Genomic DNA, 21,826 nt, shown 5'->3' on the forward strand with positions numbered 1-21,826 from the left:
TCAGTTTAAACTATTTTTCGAGTTCTTATAACAGCGGTCTCATATAATATTTGTCCTTTTGCAACTGACCAATTTCACTGAGCATATGCCTTCCAGATTCCTCCGTGTTATGAAATGTTTCATGGATTCATCATTGTTCTTTATCGATGAGTAGTATTGCATTGTGTGAATATACTATACTTTATCCATTCATCTGTTGATAGGCACCTTGGTTGCTTCCATCTTTTTGCCATCGTAAACAGTGCTGCAATGAACATGGGTGTGCATATATCCGTTCGTGTAAAGGCTCGTATTTCTCTAGGATATACTCCGAGGAGTGGGACTGCTGCATAGTATGGTAGTTCTATTTCTAGCTTTTTAAGGAAGCGCCAAATCGATTTCCAAAGTGGTTGAATCATTTTACATTCCCACTGGCAGTGTATAAACGTTCCTGTCTCTCCACAACCTCTCCAACATTTATTATTTTTTGTTTTTTGGATTAATGCCAGCCTTGTTGGAGTGAGATGGAAACTCATTGTAGTTTTGATTTGCATTTCTCTAATGGCTAATGATTGTGACCATTTCCTCTACATGCTCTTTTTGATGATGGTGGTGGTGGAAATGATAATGATGATGATGGTGTTGTGGTTGTTGGTGATAAGGAAACATCAGTTTTTCACCTTCCTTTTTTTTTTTTTCTCAAGAAAGCATAGAGTTCAACAGCTAAGGTTGTAAGCTGCATCTTTAGAGTGTATTGTATAAAGTACTTAAAAACATACAAGATTTTACAATATCCATTATAAGTGTTAAAAATAGATACTTTCCAGAAGACTATATAAATTGATATCAATGAAAAGTTGGCCTTAAATTGTCTAAATACAAGTGAAACATCTAAGGTCCCTTCAATAATGAAACAAGAAACCCTTATTCTGGAGGGTGTGTGGCAAAAGTTGTCTCCTCAGGTGAAATCAGGGCTGAATACATCCTTAAGGAGACCCTATGTTGTCATCATCTTCATGATTAAAGATGAGAACCTCCAATGTGCAAGGCTCACCAAAATAAAGTGGACATCATACTCTGGAGGAGAAGGGCATGGGCAAGAACAACTGAACTGCCAACAGAGTGGGCAGGGAAGAGAATTTTAAATAGTTTTTCCAAAAAACAACAACAAATCCTCTAAAGTTGGTTATGCTAAAGTTAGTATAACATGGGGCTAATAATACATGGTGTAATTGGTAAAACTCAATTACAGAAACTAATAAATGTATCCTGGGACTACTTAAAGCTTTAACAATCACTTCACATACTTTGTAAGTTTTAAAGTATTAAGAGAAAATGAAAGGAAAATAATAAACAGATAAGGCAATTTAGCTTCCAGAAGAGTTAAGATAATTTAATAGGTATAGTTTAGATAAAAGGAGGCTATGGAATTGTAGCGATTACAGAAAAAAATCCAAATAGGTACCTGCATTGAACTAAGTAGGGTGAAGAAAAACAATTTTCCTCATCTGAGAATAGCAATAAGCAATAGCAGTAATCACCAAAAAGTAGAAGAGGAAAATAACTAAGGTAGAAAATAGCATTGAATATGTTGGAAATAATGATCATTCTGGAAAGCCACCTAAGGTCCACTTAGAGGAGAAATACTCAAGGCAAGATGAATAAAAGCAGTTAGTCAGGCACACAGACCCCTCCCCAAATTTCTCATTAGCCATCTGCCTTCCTCACCAGTGGTATCAGTGGTGTTTGAAGGATGCACAGGTGATTACGGTGATAATCCTGAGGGAGCTGTCCGGCTCTGGAGTGGGGTGATACTCCGATTCCCACTTCAGACTGCAGTTGGGAGCAAGAGGAGCTGACATACAGACGCTAATCTCATTTGACCCATTTCTTGGCCATTTTGTAAAATATATTGGGCAAATCACTTAATTTCTCTGGGCCTCAGTTCACTTACTTATAAAATGGGGATAATAATAGTTATTTTGCAGGTTTATTCTAAAGCAGGATTTCTTAATCTGGGATTCCTTTGGGGTTCAGAGATAGCATTAAGAGTCTGTGAACTTGAATAGGAAAGTATTATATCTTTATTATTATAAAACTCTAACTGAAATTTAGCATTGCCTTCAATTATGAATGTAAGCAATGAACCACAATAGTATTAGCAGACTCTATCACTTTGTTACCAATAGAAATCACAGATATTTTCCTATCACCTTAGACTTACTGCAGAAATCTCAAAATAATCTTTAAGTTCCTTACTATTTTGAAACTACAGTAATAATCAGATAATACTGAAAGATCTTGTTATTTAATGCATTTTTTAAAAACATATGACTACATCACAAATTTAATTTTATAAGTTTTGATAACTGTATTTTGCTAAAATTGATTTCTTTGTAATCCTACACGTTTTATTTTATGCATTCAAAAATGTTATTTGAGAAGAGGTCCTCGCCAAAATAAAGTGGACATCATACTCTGGAGGAGAAGGGCATGGGCAAGAACAACTGAACTGCCAACAGAGTGGGCAGGGAAGAGAATTGGTTTCTTTGTAATCCTACACGTCTTATTTTATGCATTCAAAAATGTTATTTGAGAAGAGGTCCATAGGCTTCACCAGACTGACAAAGCAGCCCATGGCACAAAAAAAGGTCAAGAACCTCCACTGGGTAAATGCTAGCTTTATTATTATTATTATGACCATCATCATCATTCCTATTATCATTATTAAACTCACCAGAATTAGTTTGTCCTGGACACCTGGCTTTGAATTCTAATTCTGTCACATAGTAGCTAGATGACCTTGGCCATTTAATCTCACTGAGCTTCATTTCCTCTTCAATAAAGCAAAGACCCTTTGTTTTAAGGGATTATTCTAAGGATTCCAGAACAACCTAAAATCTAAGGAGTCTAAGGATTATATGAGGTAATGTATTTGAAGTATATCTTATTTCAAACTATTTAGTTCTCTTTTAAGAGTAATTATTATTATCATAAACAAGAGTACCTAATACAGTGAAAGGGGCACTATCAATAATTACGACAGGAAAATGGGTAGAAACTGGACTCTCTCAGGCAAATCAGAAATCAGTAGGCTACTTCAATACTAATTTCTGATTTTTTGGTTTTTTCTATGTATGCCACTATAAAATTGAATGGTTAAACACCATATTTCCTTGGTTATAAGAATGATGTCTTTCTCCCATTTTAACATTCTGGAAATTGGAATGCATTTTGCTATTGAGGCACTCTGTAAGACACAAGGAAAGAAACAAATTGTGCCATATATTACGAGTCATTACTTGTCCGTGTGCAAACTTCATCAGGCAGAGAAGGTCTCTCTGGTAACTCATTTTACCCTTCAGTTGTGTTATTTTCAATGTGATAAACACAGATTATTAAATGTTAAATTTGAATCCCTAATTATTGATTCAAATTCTTCAAAAAGTTTTGGAGTACATGGAAGATTGATTTTCATATATGAGTCAAAATAATTAAAGGTAGTAGACTTTGCAAAATCTTCAGAAGAGATCCTACAGTGTTCAAGGTTGGGAAGATCCTACAGTTTTCAACGTTGGGAAAGACTGGTGTAACCAATCCCACATTATGGTGACCTCCCACCCTTTTGAACAGTTTGCCAAAAGTTCCTTTGGACTTTCAGGAGAAGCTGTATGGCTTTTAGAAATATTAAAAACAAAACAAAATTTTTAGCCAAATTGGAAATACGGAGGAAAGCCTATATTCAATATGCCTCATAATTAGACCATTAGCCCTAAATGTGCTAAAGATGTCCAAACAAAGAGCACAGGCTACACAAAGCGGCTCTCACCCTGGTATTGAGGCTTCTTTGCTAATGACCAAAATAAATCCGGAGCAATCTCTAGACTCTGAATTGAAGATGTTTCAGACATAGACTGTGATTCTAAGGACAAAAGTGTTAGATATTAAGGACAAAAGTGTTAGATATTGGGGGCAACGAAATGCTAGGTGTTGTATACTACTGCCAGTTTCAGAGCACTATACATTTAATATAGTTTTATTTTTCTGAAAAGCTGTATTAACCCTAATAGTACTCCTTACAATTGACAATCTTTAAATCAAAGAAATGGAGAATTATATTATTTTTAACTGTGTTACTTTATCACTCTTCAGCTTTTCCTCACTTCCCGTTCTCTCAGGCTCCACCGTTATTTTCGACTTTAAAACTTGAGAATACAATATCTGATATCTGTTGTTCAGGCTGGAGAGGTCTAAGTCATTGTTTTTTTTTTTAAAGTAAAAGTAAATCTCTTTCACCACTATTCACACGTCAACTGGTTGTACCATGCTTTCAGTCAGTCTGGATTGTTGCAGCTGTTGGTACCACACCCTGTAACATCCTTGGTTGCCCTGTCAGTGATAATTTACTCATATAAATCTTATTACCTTATTTTAACGGTGAAATATCTCCTAACAGGAGGAGGTGGCATTATACATACAAATATAGAAGACAATTTTTGACCTCATCACAGTGGTCATCAGAAGAATACACTTGATTCCAGCTGAAAAATTCAATATTAAAGTCCACAATTGCTGGCTCTTATGAAGACGATGTTAATTTATTACTTCATATGTGTCACTTCCCTATAATGAAATAATTAGCTGGGAAATTATATTTGCATTCTTAACATTTTTGCACAATAGGAATGTCAGTGTAATTAGGCATTCACTACAGTTTTAGAGAACCGAAGGTAGCAGCTTTGTGTATGAGGGAATATTTTTTCTTCCTCTTCATTTTGTTCCATTCTTGTCTCGGTGATTCACAAAAACATGTTTAAATAGAGCCTTTCAATGGAGGCCATCACTACAGTGTGCCATATTAAGATAATTGCCTAAAAAGATGAGACAATAATAATCACATGGGTGGTCAAAGCCTTTCTGCCAAGCTCTCTGGAAGCCATTGGGCTACGCCTTAGGCTCCAGCTATTTGTTACACTCTTGAATATGCCTTTCATTCACCTTTTCCTTTCCACTTCAGTTGTACTGGCCTGTGCCAGGCTGAACTATCCAAGAGGGGCAGCTCTTGATCACAACCACCTTTCATTTAAGAAGAGCAAACACCAATTCATTTTGGCAAGTGCAATTTTCTAACACATTCAGAAAACAGTTTGCCAGAGAATGTCCTAACAAACTGAGCCCTCAATTAGGAAGAAAAGAGTATGTTTAAGGTTATGAATTACTTATCAACCAAACAAGGAAAGACTAAATTAGAGCCCACTTTCTTAAAACCAAAAGCAAAACACAACAAGTGTTTAGTCTTTTGTGCTTTGAGTTTAGTTTGCAAATAATGACTAAATTTCTCCCTTGCAATTCACATTTCATATCCCCTCCAAGTCACTTATCCTTCCTTAGTGTTTTCACATAGGAACTACTAAGGCAGGTAGGATTAAAGTATACTTCTTGGAGACCTGACAGCTACCTTCTTTCATAATTGCTCCTTCACTGTTCTGAATTGCACCCTTAAACTAAGGTATCACTAAGTGGACCTGACCTGGGATATGTTTATTGCCTGATAATGTTAAAAAAAAAAAATACAGACAAGTGAAATCTCTGTCCTTGGAAATCTTTAAAAATAGCATAAGCAGTGATCCATCCTGGTAAATGTCTGTCCTTGGTGTATCAGACACAGTCACTCTGGAAGGAGGACTGGATTTGTGGAGGGTCCTGATATATTTTCCTAGGTGTCCAAGCTCTCTACATACAGAGAAGATTTAAACAGATATATACACGTACTATTTCCATCTCTCAGGGATTAGGGTTCTGGTCTCATTTTTCTTTTCTCTTAGGTTAGAGACAATGGGAAATGTTGTAAGGGTGCTTCTGATCTAAAGACAATCTTTTTAATAGTGGAATGATCAAACATTTATCAGTGTGTGAAAGGGTTTCATATCACTAAAAGATTTCTTTGAATTTTTTTATTTTTTATTTTATCCATTGTCCAGCTAAAACTTTATTATAGAGAAAATGCCCCAATCTAAGATAAAACTACACTGAAGACTGAAGTGTTTTTGTTTTAACCATTGTAGCAGGATTTTAAGTTCACTTCATTAACAAATACATATATTTTTAGACTCTTCAGAGAGCATACAAATACAAAACATTGAGAATTATCAGTGATCCTCACAGTTACACAATCTTATACTCCAAAATTTTGTAGAATATGATTTTATGCTACATGTTTTTTTAAACTAAGCACCTTGAAGTGACTTCTCCATTCATCCATTCAAGTATAATTGATTATCCAGCAAGCATACATATATTGGTATGTACGTTCTTCAGACTGTGGTCTAGTGGATAGGCACTTATATTTGAGATGGGTGGCAGAGAAGTACATAGTCACAGGAGTTATTATGACTGAAGTCTAGAACAAAAAAGCAAGGTTTAAGTTCAGGCTCTGTACCTAGCGGGCTGTGCTGTGCAACTTTGGGTACATTCCTCACCTTTCTGAGCCTCTGCTCTCTCATCTGTGAAATAAGGAAAACAGACATAGTCTGGCAAGTACCAGAGTCATTACTACAATGAGATCAGATGATGTCTGTGAAAAATTAATTTATAAACAATCACATAGATGCAAGGGATTAAAGTGGTATCTTATAAATGATAAGAATTTGTTACTTATCTGTTTGGGAAATGGGATTTTTCAAAATTCTTGATGGTTTCATTTCTCTATAGAATTCTATCTAAAAAAATCTCTAGTAGGGTACTAGATATTTAGATCTAATAAAAGGAACAAATTACTCTCCCTTATATGGAAAAATGGGCAATTTTCACAAACCACTTTTCCTCTGTCTACTATTATGTTCTCTTCCCTTTGACCTTTCCTAATTCAAATGACAAAACAGCTTGATTGCCTCCCATTTGGCTCTGCAGTGCATAATATAGTATTTTCCAGAACTTTGTGTCGGGGGTGGGGGAACCACCCAGCTATGCCAGTGATGGGGGATGGAGGTATGCCATACATTCTCCCAGTCCTCAGCTGATACCTGGGGAGCTCCCCAAAACACATTTACAAGTGTTTACCATAGCACTGTTTCTGATTTCATGGTGTGGTTCATCTCATTGATAAGTTTTATTAAATGAAACTATAGGAATCCATAAAAGCAAATTATATTCCTATTTTAACTAGTAATGGAAATTCTGCCTAATCTCAAAATAACTCATGTAATGAAACCACTTTAAGCCTTTCTTGAAAACCCCAGTTAAGCTTTTTAAATTTGAATTGTTGTTTATATATGTTTTGCTGTGTGGGATATAAAAGCTCTTTAGAAATTTATTCTAAGAAACTCTCCTTTAAGAGAACTCTGAAACTAGAGCCATTTAGACAAACTACTGGTTGCTAGGGGCAACCACAGCTTCTAGAATGAGTCATTGCAAATGCAAGACAAGAATTTGATAAGTGCAGGCAAGAGTGAGGTCTTCTGAAAGAAATAAGGAAGAAAAGTCCTAATTTTCTGTTTTTAAAAAATATGTGACTGTGTTTCTCTACACAAAATAGAGAGTAGAAAAGCTCAGAGGAATTATAGATGTTACCTAATTGATAAGGAAATTAGCGCCCACGTGTTTGTCAGTTTGTCATACTGTGGGGGCTTGTGTGTTGCTCTGATGCTGGAAGCTATGGCACTGGTATTCAGATACCAGCAGGGTCACCCATGGAGGACAGGTTTCAGCTGAGCTTCCAGACTAAGGCAGACTAGGAAGAAGGACCCAGCAGTCTAATTCTGAAAAGCATTAGCCAGTGAAAACCTTAAGAATAGCAGCGGGACACTGTTTGATATAGTGCTGGAAGATGAGCCCCCCAGGCTGGAAGACACTCAAAAGATGACTGGGGAAGAGCTGCCTCCTCAAAGTAGAGTCAACCTTAATGACGTGAATGGAGTAAAGCTTTCGGGACCTTCATTTGCTGATGTGGCACAACTCAAAATGAGAAGAAACAGCTGCAAGCATCCATTAATAATCTGAACCTGTAATGTATGAAGTATGAATCTAGGAAAACTGGAAATCATCAAAAATGAAATGGAACACATAAACATCAATATCCTAGGCGTTAGTGAGCTGAAATGGACTGGTATTGGCCATTTTGAATCAGACAATCATATAGTCTACTATGCTGGGAATGACAACTCGAAGAGGAATGGTGTTGCCTTCATCGTCAAAAAGAACATTTTAAGATCTATCCTGAAGTAAAATGCTGTCAGTGATAGGATAATATCCATACGTCTACAAGGAAGACCAGTTAATATGACTTATTCAAATATACACACCAACCACTAGGGCCAAAGATGAAGAAATAGAAGGTTTTTATCAGCTTTTGCAGTCTGAAATTGATAGAACATGCAATCAAGATGCATTAATAATTACTGGAGATTGGAATGTGAAAGTTGGAAACAAAGAAGAAGGATCAGTAATTGGAAAATATAGCCTTGGTGATAGAAACAATGGTGAAGATAGAATGATAGAATTTTGCAAGACCAACGACTTCTTCATTGCAAATACCTTCTTTCACCAACTAAAAGGCAACTATACACATGGACCTCGCCAGACGGAACACACAGAAATCAAATTGACTACATCTGTGGAAAGAGGCGATGGAAAAGTTCAATATTGTCAGTCAGAACGAGGCCAAGGGCCGACTGTGGAACAGACCGTCAATTGCTCATATGCAAGTTCAAGCTGAAACTGAAGAAGATCAGAGAAAGTCCACGAGAGCCAAAATATGACCTTCAGTATATCCCACCTGAATTTAGAGACCACCTGAAGAATAGATTTGACACACTGAACACTAGTGACCGAAGACCAGATGAGTTGTAGAATGACATTAAGGACATCATCCACGGAGAAAGCAAGAGGTCATTGAAAAGACAGGAAAGAAAGAAAAGACCAAGATGGATGTCAGAGGAGACTCTGAAACCTGCTCTTGAACGTCGAGCAGCTAAAGCAAAAGGAAGAATTGATGAAGTAAAAGAAGGGAACAGAAGATTTCAAAGGGTGGCTCGAGAAGACAAAGTAAAGTATTATAACGATATCTGCAAAGAGCTGGAGATGGAAAACCAAAAGGGAAGAACATGCTCAGCATTTCTCAAGCTGAAAGAACTAAAGAAAAAATTCGAGCCCCGAGTTGCAATACTGAAGGATTCCATGGGGAAAATATTAAATGACACAGGAAGCATCAAAAGAAGATGGAGGGAATACACAGAGTCATTATACCAAAAAGAATTAGTCTATGTTCAACCATTTCAAGAGGTGGAATATGATCAGGAACCGACGGTAGTGAAGGAAGAAGTCCAAGCTGGTCTGAAGGCACTGGCGAAAAACAAGGCTCCAGAAATTGATGGAATTTCAGTTGAGATGTTTCAACAAACAGATGCAGCGCTGGAGGTACTCACTCATCTATGCCAAGAAATATGGAAGACAGCTTCCTGGTGAACTGACTGGAAGAGATCCATATTTATGCCTATTCCCAAGAAAGGTGATGCAACCAAATGTGGAAATTATAGAACAATATCATTAATATCACACACAAGCAAAATTCTGCTGAAGATCATTCAAAAACGGCTGCAGCAGTATATCGACAGGGAACTGCCAGAAATTCAGGGTGGTTTCAGAAGAGGATGTGGAACCAGGGATATCATTGCTGATGTCAGATGGATCCTGGCTGGAAGCAGAGAATACCAGAACGGTGTTTACCTGTGTTTTATTGACTACGCAAAGGCATTCAACTGTGTGGATCATAACAAATTATGGATAACGTTGTGAAGAACGGGAATTCCAGAACACTTAATTGTGCTCATGGGGAACCTTTACATAGATCAAGAGGCAGTTGTTCAGACAGAACAAGGGGATGCTGATTGGTTTAAAGTCAGGAAAGGTGTGTGTCAGGGTTGTAGTCTATCACCATACCTATTCAATCTGTATGCTGAGCAAATAATCTGAGAAGGTGGACTATATGAAGAAGAAGAGGGCATCAGGATTGGAGGAAGACTCATTAACAACCTGTGTTACGCAGATGACACAATCTTGCTTGCTGAAAGTGAAGTGGACCTGAAGCACTTACTAATGAAGATCAAAGACCACAGCCTTCAGTATGGATTGCACCTCAACATAAAGAACAAAAGTCCTCACAACTGGACCAATAAATAACATCACGATGAAACGGAGAAAAGATTGAAGTTGTCAAGGATTTCATTTTACTTGCATCCACAATCAACAGCCATGGAAGCGGCAGTCAAGAAATCGAAAGACCCACTGCATTGGGTAAATCTGCTGCAAAGGACCTCTTTAAAGTGCCGAAGAGCAAAGATGTCACCTTGAAGACTAGGGTGCACCTGACCCAAGTCATGGTATTTTCAGTGGCATCATATGCACGTGAAAGCTGGACAATGAATAAGGAAGACCGAAGCAGAATTTATGCCTTCGAATTGTGGTGTTGGTGAAGAACAGTGAATATACTATGGACTGCCAAAAGAACGAACAAATCTGTCTTAGAGGAAGAACAGCCAGAATGCTCCTTAGAGGCAAGGATGGCGAGACTGCGTCTTAGATACTTTGGACATGTTCTCACAAGGGATCAGTCCTTGGAGAAGGACATCATGCTTGGTAGAGTACAGGGTCAGCAGAAAAGAGGAAGACCCTCAATGAGGTGAATTGAAACAGTGGCTGCAACAATGAGTTCAAGCATAACAACGATTGTAGGGATGGCTCAGGACCGGGCAGTGTTTCATTCTGTTGTGCATAGGGTCGCTATGAGTTGGAACTGACTCGACGGCACCTAACAACAACAACAAGGAAATTAGAAAACCATACCAAGACCAATGCTATCAGGTGACAAGTGGCACCTTAAGATACCACAGGACATGGGTTAATACCTATAGGAATGGCCTGTGAAAATGAGTCCCAGGGAGGAAGTCTCTCAGGTTTCCCTCATAACTGTGTTCTAAGATTCTGCTTCTCATTCTCCTGCCTGATTCTCAGTCCCAAGGTAGACATAGCTTTAGTACTACCCATGTGTAGCCTCTGGTCACTACTTTTCAAAGCACAACAGAACTCATCACCCACTAGTTGCTTTCTAGCATTGACCTTGCAAGCTTGCCAGTATCATTCTGCCCATTCATTCCTCAAGCCATCTCTGCCAGTTGGTTCTTTGATGCTTACGTATTAGTCTAGCAGAAACACAGAAAAACCACAATGGTCAGAAGTGGTGGATAAACTTCCAGCAGGGCTACCGATTACTGAAACACCTGGTGTTCTTGGAATCTCCTGAGAAGAGCCTCATTCACAGACAATAACTCAGGTTTAATAAAGAAAGGCTGTAGGCCATCCTATGGATAAGACCAGGATGTGATTAAACAGAGAATGGTAATCATTAAGGAAGAGTAAGAAATTTGTCAAGTAAGTTGTACTGGAGTTTCTTTAAAAGACCCTTTTTTTTTTTTTATATGTATAGGCTTAAAAATTATACCCCTGAAATATAGTTTTTAATATTATTACATTTAGCTACCACAATAAAGGGTTCTGCTCTTGTTTCAAGGAATATTGGGAAAGTATGGTAATCCCCTTCCTCCAACCAGGTAACTATGGCTACGGTATGGCTCATTCAGCGATCACTAAGGCATTGGGTTGACTTGGCAATGGTTATTCTGTTGTCCAAATACCTAAAGGGTAACAGTTGGAACTTCTTGAGTGCTGAGCTCATTATACACAGTCATATTAGAAGTCTACCAAGACACAAGCTCTAAATTTTAGAATTCCACTATGCACTACAAACTTGTTCCACTAAAAGGTATGATTGAGATTGGAAAAGGCTTCAGAAGAAAATTTTCTAAACTTTGGCTCAATAACAGTTTATTTAGATCAGGGGTTGGCAAACAATGGGTAATTTGCCAAATCTGACCTGCTGCCTTTTCTTATAAATAAGGTTTTATTGGAACAGAGCCATGCTCATTTGTATAGCATTGTCTATGACTGCTCTTGTACTACATGATGATAGAGTTTAGTAGAGAGACCACATGGCCTGCAAAGTCTAAAATATTTACTATCTGACCCTTTACAGAAAAAATGTGCCAGCTCCTGCTTTAGAAGATGGAGTAAAGATGAGGAAAGACGATAGCTCTAGGCAAATTAAAATAGTGCTGATGATTCAAAAAGAGGTTTGCTGACTCTCTAACTTAGTAAGCCCCAAGCACATGTGATGGAACAATTTAGACCCAAAGGCTTTGACCCATATAGGTCACTTGTGAGCCCAAGGCATGACATCTCAGTTTGGATTTGTATATCCTGGCGTGCCTACCTGATTTCCTTAGAAAGTTCATGCACTATGGAAACTGGATATGCCATAGGTCCTTCCAGGTCAAATCATAAGCTGGTTGGGAATAGGAAGGTAATGAGGCAGAAACCATCCATGCCTAGTAGGCAACCTCTAGCAAGTTAATAAAACTCAAGGCCTTGTTCATGGTTTCAGAAATGGAGACTAAATGAGATAAAATGCCAGCCATGATAATTCATAATAAACTTCAGTGTTCTGGCACAATCTTCTCAGAACCAAACTTATGAGGAATCGACTCCATGGAAACGGGTTTGGTTTTTTTGCTTTATTTGGGTTAGTAATGGTAGCAAAGTTGGAGTCCCTGGGTAGTGCAAACCATTAACCAAAAGATTGGCAGTTTGAATCCACATGATCTAGTTCTGAAAAATCAGAGCCATTGAAAGCCCTATGGAGTGTATTTGTACTCTGAAATACATGGGGTCATCATGAGTTAGAATCACTCAATGGCAACTGGTTTGGTTTTTTATTTTCTGTTTTAAATTTTATTTATTTTATTGTTGTTCAGGATATACACAGCTGAACATCCGCCAATTCAACCATTTCTGCATGTACAATCCAGGGACACTGATTACATTCTTCAAGTTGCAAAACTATTCCCAGCCTCCTTTTCTAAGTTGTTCCTCCTCCATTACCATAAACTCACTGGTCACTAAGGTTCCTATCTAATCTTCTGAGTTGCTGTTGTCACATTGATCCCCTATAGATAGTTCTTAAAAAAGCATAATACTAAAGGCAGACATTATTTTCTAGTTAAGCTAAACTATTATTTTGGTTTTAAGAAGCCTTCAGGAGATATTTTTGGTTTAAAGTTTAAAGATTATCTCAAGGCAATAGTTTCAGGGGTTCATCCAGCCCCCACGGCTCCAGAAAGTATGGAGTCCATAAGAATTTGAAATTCTTCTCTCTGCATTTCCCCTCTTTTGATCAGGGTTCTTCTACAGAATCTTTGATCAAAATGTTAAGTAATGGTAGTTGGGCGCCATCCAGTTCTTCTGGTTTCTTGGTGAAGGAGGCAGTTGTTTATGGAGGCAATTAGCTACATATTCCGCATCCCCCTCCTATTCCTGACTTTCCTTCTTCCTCTGTTGCTCCAGGAGAACAGACACCTATTGTTGCACCTTGGATGGCTGCTTGCAAGTTTTTAAGACCCCAGGCACTGTGCAACGAACTAGGAGGTAGAACAGAAGCACTAAACACGTTATTAGGCCAGTTAACTGGGATGTCCCAGAAAACCATGACCCTAAACCTTCAAACCAAGGAACCAAATCCCATGAAGTGTTTGGCTGTACATAAGCAGCCTCAGCAGCTTTTTTTTTTTTGTCATTGTAAATATATCACACAACTTTTGCCAATTCAACTTTTTACAGGTGTACAACTGTTGACAGCAATTATAATAATCGGCAGTGGTTTTTTTTTTAAAATCAGAGCAGAAACGTCAAAACACTGTATTGGCCTGCAACAAGCACTCAAGAAAAACCACCAGTATCTGAAACCATAAGGTGCTGTGTGATAAATACTACCCATAAATCTAGACAAGGTCTTTCCACCTCAGGAGCATGAAAAGATTTCATTCTAGTCAGCACAGCCAGTCTTTTTCCCTTTAAACTATTTCTATTCTCTTCTATGGGGGCGGGGGGTGGGGGGAAGCCAGTTAAGAAGGATTTCTTCTAAAGAGAGATAAAGGAAAGAAGTGAGTCAAAGCCTGGTCATGTTCATTCACAAGGCAGCTTAATGTGATGGTCTTAATATCAAAGGGAATGTGTTGCTAGCTCTGCCCAGGCAGAACTACATATAATTACTCTACATACGTAAGATGCTGAAGTCCCACATTCATAATGAAATTCTACACAGGAGAAAGCAACGCAGAAGAGAGCCCTTCCCCTGCCTCCTCCGCCTTTTTTAAAAAATAAAATCCACATATTCCACTGGGACCCCAAAGAGCTTTCGGGTGTACTGTAGAAATTATTTGAATGTTGGAACTACAAGGGCTCGAAACCAAGAACACACTGAGATAAATGCAATTTAAACCAATTTCGTGATGGGCTCGACAGACTAATGCAAATATCTGAAAGAAAAACACCGGATGCACAAAAGCCAGCAGTAACGACTGAGACAATAACCTCTGATTAGTGTGTCTACACTGCACGGAACATTAAAGATATAAGGAAGGCAGTGCTGTAGACAGTCCAGACACAATTATGCCGAATGGGTATATCAGCTCCATTATTTTTACATCTTGAGCTGTGCATGAGTACAACACTGTTCCAACCCTAGCAGTGTCACCCTAGCTAAATTAAGATTACGTAGAGGCAATAGGGTTGGGAAAATAAAAATGCCAAAGAAACCCATTTGCTCAGATAATATGAAGAAGCATTTCTAATACCTTCTTTTATTTTAGAGTGAAGGAAGAAATCTAGTGTGGGTTAGGAAGTTGAAAAGAACTTCACTACTAACAGAGACTAGCATTATTATTTATTATATAAGTAAAAATAATTTTTTTCCCTCAACGTGGCAACAGAGGAAATTCTGACAAAACATTCCACATACTCATTTTACATTTTTCTGTTTTAGACTTGGCCAGAGTTAAGATAAGCTTATGCATTTAGAATGAGTATACATCCCATCCCGCATTTAATAAAGTCTATTTAAAATATGCATTTATTAATGACTAACAGAACACAGCAGTGTTCATAATGCCTGTAATTCAATTGCTAGAAGTTTGTGTAATAAATCAGGAAAAGGTTAAAATATTGTTCATGCCAGAATAGAACATATCAATCTATTTTATTTGATTACCTTGTGTAATGAGGCTTTCTCAAGGGCAGATTACCTTACTCATTATAATTATGCCAGGTCATATTTTTGCTTAAAATTGAAAAGATTAAAAGAAAAAAAAAAGGCAGCAATCCAGTTGAAATTATGCTAGTTCCCCCTCCCCCTCCTTTGTACATTTCAGGACATGAGAAATGCCATGCTGCTCTCCCTCCAAGAGTAGAGAAAAAAAACACTGTTCCCATGAAAAGCAGATTAGGCAAATGGCATCTGGACAATCCTCATGTTATTCACCAATGTGAAGATTCAATAAAATATCTATAATACGTTTTAGTTCTAAATCTAAATTCCACTCCCACGAACTCTGAAAAATTACTGGAGCACCGTAACACCCTTCTGTGTGTGGTGACGTTTCCTTCTGGGTGAAGGTAAGCTGGATGTCATTCACCAAGAGGGAAGTTCATGTTGAAAAAAAATCAAATATTTTATAAAATCTATAGGAAAGATTACAAAAGCATTTTCTGAAGTCTTTTATCCCTTTCTAGAATAACCTCTTTTCTGGCCATAAGAGAAATCTCCCTCCCTAAATCTTTTTGGGGATCACTCTTGCCTCTGCCCCCCTTTGGACTCCAGCAGCCTCCAGCGGCAATCTAAAGTCTGTGCTTCATGGAGTCAGCTGTGTTTATGAGCAAGGCTGCATTTCTGTGTCCTGCTTGTGCCACCGTGCTCCACGATGAAACAGGGTCACTCCAACCACTGGTGGACAGAGGAAATGTCTACCTCTTGCTATCTCACAAGCATACAAACCTTATTCAGGGTACAACGGCCTTTGGCCTCCCTGAAATCATAAGGCAGAACGCTGAGTGAAGGTAGTCTCAAGACATGGAAGCAGAGTACGGTGAAAGAACAAAGGCCATTAGAAGTGGAGGTAGAACTTTTCTTGTGACTCTACCTTGAAAAATATAAAAATATGACAGCCACAAAAATGATTAAAAAAAATAAACAGAAAGACTGATAATACCATGTATTACCAGGTATGTTGCTGGTGAGAATGTAAAATGGTCCAGCCACTTAGGAAAACTGGCAGTTTCTAATAAAGCTGAACAGACACCTGTCATATGGCATAACAATTCTACTCCTAGGTATCTAATGTATATGTCCACCAAAAGATTTGTACGAAAATGTTCACAGAAGCTTTATTTATAACAGTAAATACTAGAAACAACCCAAATGCCCATCAACAGGACAATGGATAAGAAATTGTGGTACTTCACAAATAGAAAACTACTCAACAACAGAAAGGAACACACTATTGTTAGTGAAACAACATGGATGAATCGCAAAACCATATTGTTTAGTGAAAGAAGTCAGACACCAAAGTACATACCGTATGATTCAATTGATATAGAGTTCAAGAATAGGCATATGATTTGAGGTGACTCTGTTCTTCAAGTGTAGGAAAAAGTTTGGTCCTTCTTTAGTGGTGTGTTTCACATGGATAACATAGCTCGCATAGCTAGGATTTACAGGCAATCTAAATATCCAGTGACAATGGCATTCAGCTTTCTTTGGTGTGTGTGTGTGCTTATGCGGTTGATTGGCAAGGCCTCCTGGTAGTAATGGTGGTAGTGAGTTCTTTTAGGCAGCTCATCTCTGAGCTGATCTCTAAGAGCCATGGAGGTAAAGACCTCAGGGTAGCTGGAGGTGTTTTGGGAGCCAGGACATAAAGTGACAGAAAGACCCTGGAGAAGGCCAGCTTTCCACCAAAGACGTGTGATCCCCTTCTGCAGTATAGAGTTATTGCTTGCAAGTGGTTGCCCAGACAGGTTCTACATTTCCTAGCCTCTCATGTAGTTGGACTATATGACTAGTTCTTGCCAACGGAATGTGAGTGAAAGTAATGTGAGCCACTTTCAGAATGGCCCATAGAAACATCCCACATACAACTCTCCCCCTCTCTGTCAACTGGATGTTGGTGCTCAAGGTAATATTAAAAATTATCTCTAGAGTCTGTTCTCCTAGATTACTGAATAACTCTGTGGAGCACAGCCCTTTTGCCAACTGGATGTTAAGTGAGCAAGAAATAAACTTTTATTATGTTAAGCTACTGAAATTTTAGGGTTTATTTGTTTCAGCAGTTATCATTACCTTATTCAGAATAGAAGATCTCTCTGTTGTGACTAGAATGAACTGGACATTGTTTGTTTTCTGGCATTAAGTAATGCTATGGTTTGTGACTTGCTTATTATATTTAACTTTTAAGTTAAATTCAGCCACTCCAGAAATGATTACGCTCTTGACAACATTTCTATCGATATGGTAATCATTGACTCCACTGAATCCAGAATAAGTCCTTCACAATTGGCTATATCATGTAAAACATGCAGAATGTTTTTTTAAAGGTAAGAAAAAGAGCTATCCTAAAATAAGAACACTCTATCTTCCCTTTGTGAGAGTTCTTTTTTCCATTCCTGAAAATGCAATACACACCAGCCACCAATCTCTATACACATTTGTATGAAGGCAACATGGATACCATCAAGATAAACCAGCTTTGTTAATGTGATTACATTTCCCTTGGACGTATATATCCCTGCCAACCTCTTATAAATTTAAAATCAAGTAATTTCTGGCTGCACCCATGCTATAGTGCTATGAACTCTATAGCTATAAACCTTCTTTTCTCAGATCTAAGGAATGTTAGTGGTCAATGAAATTTCAAGTCTGATATATTACAGTTTAAATCCAACTTTTTTTTTGTTGGAGTAGAGTATATTATAGAGAATAAAGGAACTTAACACAGTTATTTTAAGTATTGTATTTTCTATAGAGTTCAAGATGTACAGAATCTTAAAGCTCCTCTTGCCCTTAGGATAAAGTCCAAACTTCAAAACATGATTTATAGTTCTCGTTTGGGCTCTGGTCTACTTCTCCACTCTCTGTTCCCACCATTGTGCACCTGGCATTCTGTGCACAGCCACTCTCAAGTACTTCCAGTTTCTCCTGCACGCTGTGCTCTCTGGACCTCCAGCCTTTGCGAATAGTTTCCCCTGCCAAGGAAGAATACTCACCTCCTCCCTACCAACTCCTTTTCCTTGCCTTACTTCTACTCAGTCTTCAGACCTCAGCTTGGATGTCATTTCCTTCACGTAGCTTATCCTGACCCCCCTCACCACCCAAGACCAGGCTAGGTGAACTTCCTGTGTGTTCCATCAAAACCTTATTACTTCTCTATCAGAACACTTAACACATTATTTTGTAATTGACGTTTAGTGGTTGGTCTTCTCTACTAAATTTCAGTCTCCATAAGGCCAGGTCTATCTTTTTTAATGAAGCTAAACCAAGTGTCTAATATAATGTATGGAATATAGTAGATGCTCAGAAAATATTAACTGAATGTTGCTGAATCAAGAAGAACTCCTATCTGGTGTTCTAGTCTACCACAACAGATAGATGATAATGGTACTGTCCCATCAACCAAAAGACATATGTCTTGAATTATCTTAACCCTTGAGGCCAAAAGAACTGAAGTAGTGAAAGAGTTGGCCAACAGGCACAGGCTTTCCTCTGGACAGTAAATAACTACACTCAGTGACCAAATTTACAACTCTGAACTCATTACTCTCAAGCTCTAAATAACTGAAATAGGGTATTAAAGACATTTTGTGTAAAAAAAAAAAGTGTAAAAGGATCAAAAATGATATAAACATGATTGACAAAACAAATTAACCCCTCTCTGATTTTGATAATTTAAATTTGCAACATGTGTTTATTCTAATCTGGAGATGCAGGGAAAACAATCCCAGCAACAACAGTAACAACGGCAGCACAACCATTGACTTGGGAGTCCTCTTTGAACTAACGTTGGATTTGAATCAGAGCATTTCTGAGCTATACATTTTGCTCCCTCAAAGTTTATTTATGACATTAAGCTCCTGATCCTCTATCTAAAATATGATCTTGATTTCTAATCAGGATCCTCCACCATCACCTTTTCACCTCAAGCTTCACTCTTGCCTATTCATAGTACCAAGCCAGGCTGTCCTCCGCAGCCCCAGGTCTGAGGTCTCTGGTTGCTACCATTTTCACTGCCATTATGGCAACACTCCTGGCTAATGCAAGGTCTCAGGACTTGGCTCTCAAATTCCGGGGTCTTCAGGAGGATTTGGGCATTGAAGTATGGGGATGGGCTTGGTGGAAAGAGGAAATGTCTACCTCTTGCTATTTCACCAGCATACATGAGTGTAACACAAGTAAAGAGACGTTAAGAAAATGGCAGCATGACAGTTGGGCTTTTTTAAGGCCACAGACCATGATGTAGAAAGAGAAAAGCCCTTTGCTCCATACCATAGCACTCTCAGTTCATCTGTGCCTTCTCAGTTACAGGGCTAGATGAGGAAAGCTTTTGCAAGGGGTGTTTGCCAGGGTCAGCCTACCTCTAAGTACTGTTGTGGGTGTTAAATGGGATAATAGAAGAAATTTTTAAACCAAAAGCACCAATGCTTTTGGTTTACACTTGTAAATGCCCAGCAATCCATGCCCTTACTTTGTGTAACTGGTAATACTGGAAGGCACCGACTCCACCTTGTTCCTCCCCAGTCCAGAGCACCAAGCGCAGAGTCCTCTTTGGGCGCAGTCCTAGGAAAAATAATAAAACAAGTATAATTGATACTTAAGTTGATTTTGGATATAAAAAAGCTGGCAGAACCCCTCCTCTGCATTCTGGAAGAAGTAGAGAATCAGAGGTACTCATCACTGGCCAATATGGCTACCTGATTCAGAGTAGCTGACACAGCAAAGGAGCAGCCTCAGGGCTGATCTCCAGGGCGGGTTAGTGGAGGAAGGGGTTGTAACAGATGCTGTCTGCAGGAAGGGAAGGGAGAGCTTCTAAATCACACCCTAAACTGAACATCCTGTCCAGCAAGACCCAGTGGATGGGCCAAGTTTGGTGGAATATTAGATGGTGTCCAAAAGAGGCAGTTAGGTAGTCTTCAGGCAGATAACTGAAAGCCAGTGGTTTGCCTCTACTTCAAGAAAGAGTGCATAGCAGATTACTTCTTAGTCTAATTCTATAGCTAGCCACCCATGCTGTCCTCATGACTGCCCATGGCCATTCTCTTCTCCTACTTGGAAATGTAAGGTCATTCACTTAAGGTCAATGAAAATTAATTGAACGAAGATAATACATTTTATTTGTCTTGCTACTGCATAAACAACTTGGTGGCAATTACATTGACTTGGGAAATACAAATTTGTGTCCTAGAGTTAGAACCCTTTTTTAGTGACTATGTCTGCTCTGTGAAAGTTAACTACAAGGAAGCTTTGTTTCCCAAACTTAAAAAAATAATAATAATCATAAAACTGTATGTTAAAAGTACCAAGAATTAAAATGTTTTGATTTCAGACCTGAGGATGTTGTTTCTGAGAACTAACAAAGGCAGAGAAGCATGAAGCTGGGCTTAAATCTTACTAAGAGGATCCATCCTCCTGCCGGGATACACTACAAATGTCAAGTATCACCACCCAAGTGCTGCCACTGAGGTGCATGGCCTTTGAGGAGGACAACGGGTCAGTCGCAGCCTGGATGATGGAGATCCATCCTGCCTCCTCCAGCACCAACAGGTATCCTCTTTAGAGAAGCCCAGCCCTAAGGAGCTTAAGAGGAGCTAAACTAAACTGCCTTTAAACTGAGCATCTTAGCATACATAATTAAAAGAATGCAGGCTTAGGATACAGGATGACCCTAGTTGGAATTAAAGCCTAGAAAAGCAATTTCCACATGCAATTTTTCAGCAAACCCCATTGGCATTTCCCTCTGAGTAGATCTAGAATCTAAGCTCTCACCTCTGCTACCACTCTGGTCTAAGACATCATCGTCTCTTGCCTGGACTGCTTCAGTGGCCTCCAAACTGTTCTCCTTGCCTCAGTCCTTGCCCCTCTGCAGGAGAGGCTCCACACTGCAGCTAGAGGGTCCTTGTAAAGCCCAAGCCAGATCATGCCATTTCTCTGCTCAATACCTTCAAAACCTAGGATATAGGTTTCTGGAAGGTAGGGATTCATTTTTTTTTTTTTTTTTTAATTCACTGCTATGTCTCCACTACCTAGATTATTTGGCACATAGCACTGTTTTTGTCGTTAGCTGCCCTCTAATTGGTCCCTGACTCATGATGATCCCATGCATAATGGGATCGAACAATTGTGATCCATAGGGTTTTCAGTGGCTGGTTTCTTGAAAGTAGATCACCAGGCCTTTCTTCCTAGTCTGTCCTGATCTGGAAGCTCTGTTGAAACCTATTCGGCATCATAGCAACACTCAAGCCTCCGCTGACAGATGGGTCGTGGCTGTGCTTAAGGTGCATTGGCTGGAAATCAGGAATTAAGCCAGTGTCTCCTGCATGGAAGGAGAAAATTCTACCACTGAGCCACCACTGCTCTCATTTGGCACATAGTAGGTGCTCAATACTTACGTACTGAATGAGTGAATGAAAATCCAGTGTCATACTGAGAATAAAATACAAGGCCCTTCACTACCTCCCTAGCCTCATCTCCTAAAACTTTTCTCTTAACTCACCCCCAGGCAAGGTATGATAGTTGAAAAGGCAGATAGACCCGGTGAACCCTGCCATTATTAGTCCCCAGCTATGCAATCACTAAACTTTAACACCTGAAAAGTAGAGATAATGATGCCTGTGCCACAATTTTTCATGGGGTGGCTGT

At 38.8% G+C, this 21,826-nt stretch overlaps 1 protein-coding gene across 3 annotated transcripts in view; it reads right to left on the reverse strand.

Moving 5' to 3' along the window:
• Positions 1-21,826, reverse strand: part of CPQ (carboxypeptidase Q) — a 534,503-nt gene that overhangs the window by 104,697 nt on the left and 407,980 nt on the right. For all 3 annotated transcript variants that reach the window (XM_049853887.1, XM_049853888.1, XM_049853889.1), the window contains exon 6: positions 19,656-19,747. In XM_049853887.1, the coding sequence (XP_049709844.1) occupies positions 19,656-19,747 (92 nt within the window). The remainder of the gene's footprint in view (positions 1-19,655; positions 19,748-21,826) is intronic.

This window comes from Elephas maximus, chromosome 15, assembly GCF_024166365.1.
Source record: "Elephas maximus indicus isolate mEleMax1 chromosome 15, mEleMax1 primary haplotype, whole genome shotgun sequence".
Taxonomy (NCBI): domain Eukaryota; kingdom Metazoa; phylum Chordata; class Mammalia; order Proboscidea; family Elephantidae; genus Elephas; species Elephas maximus.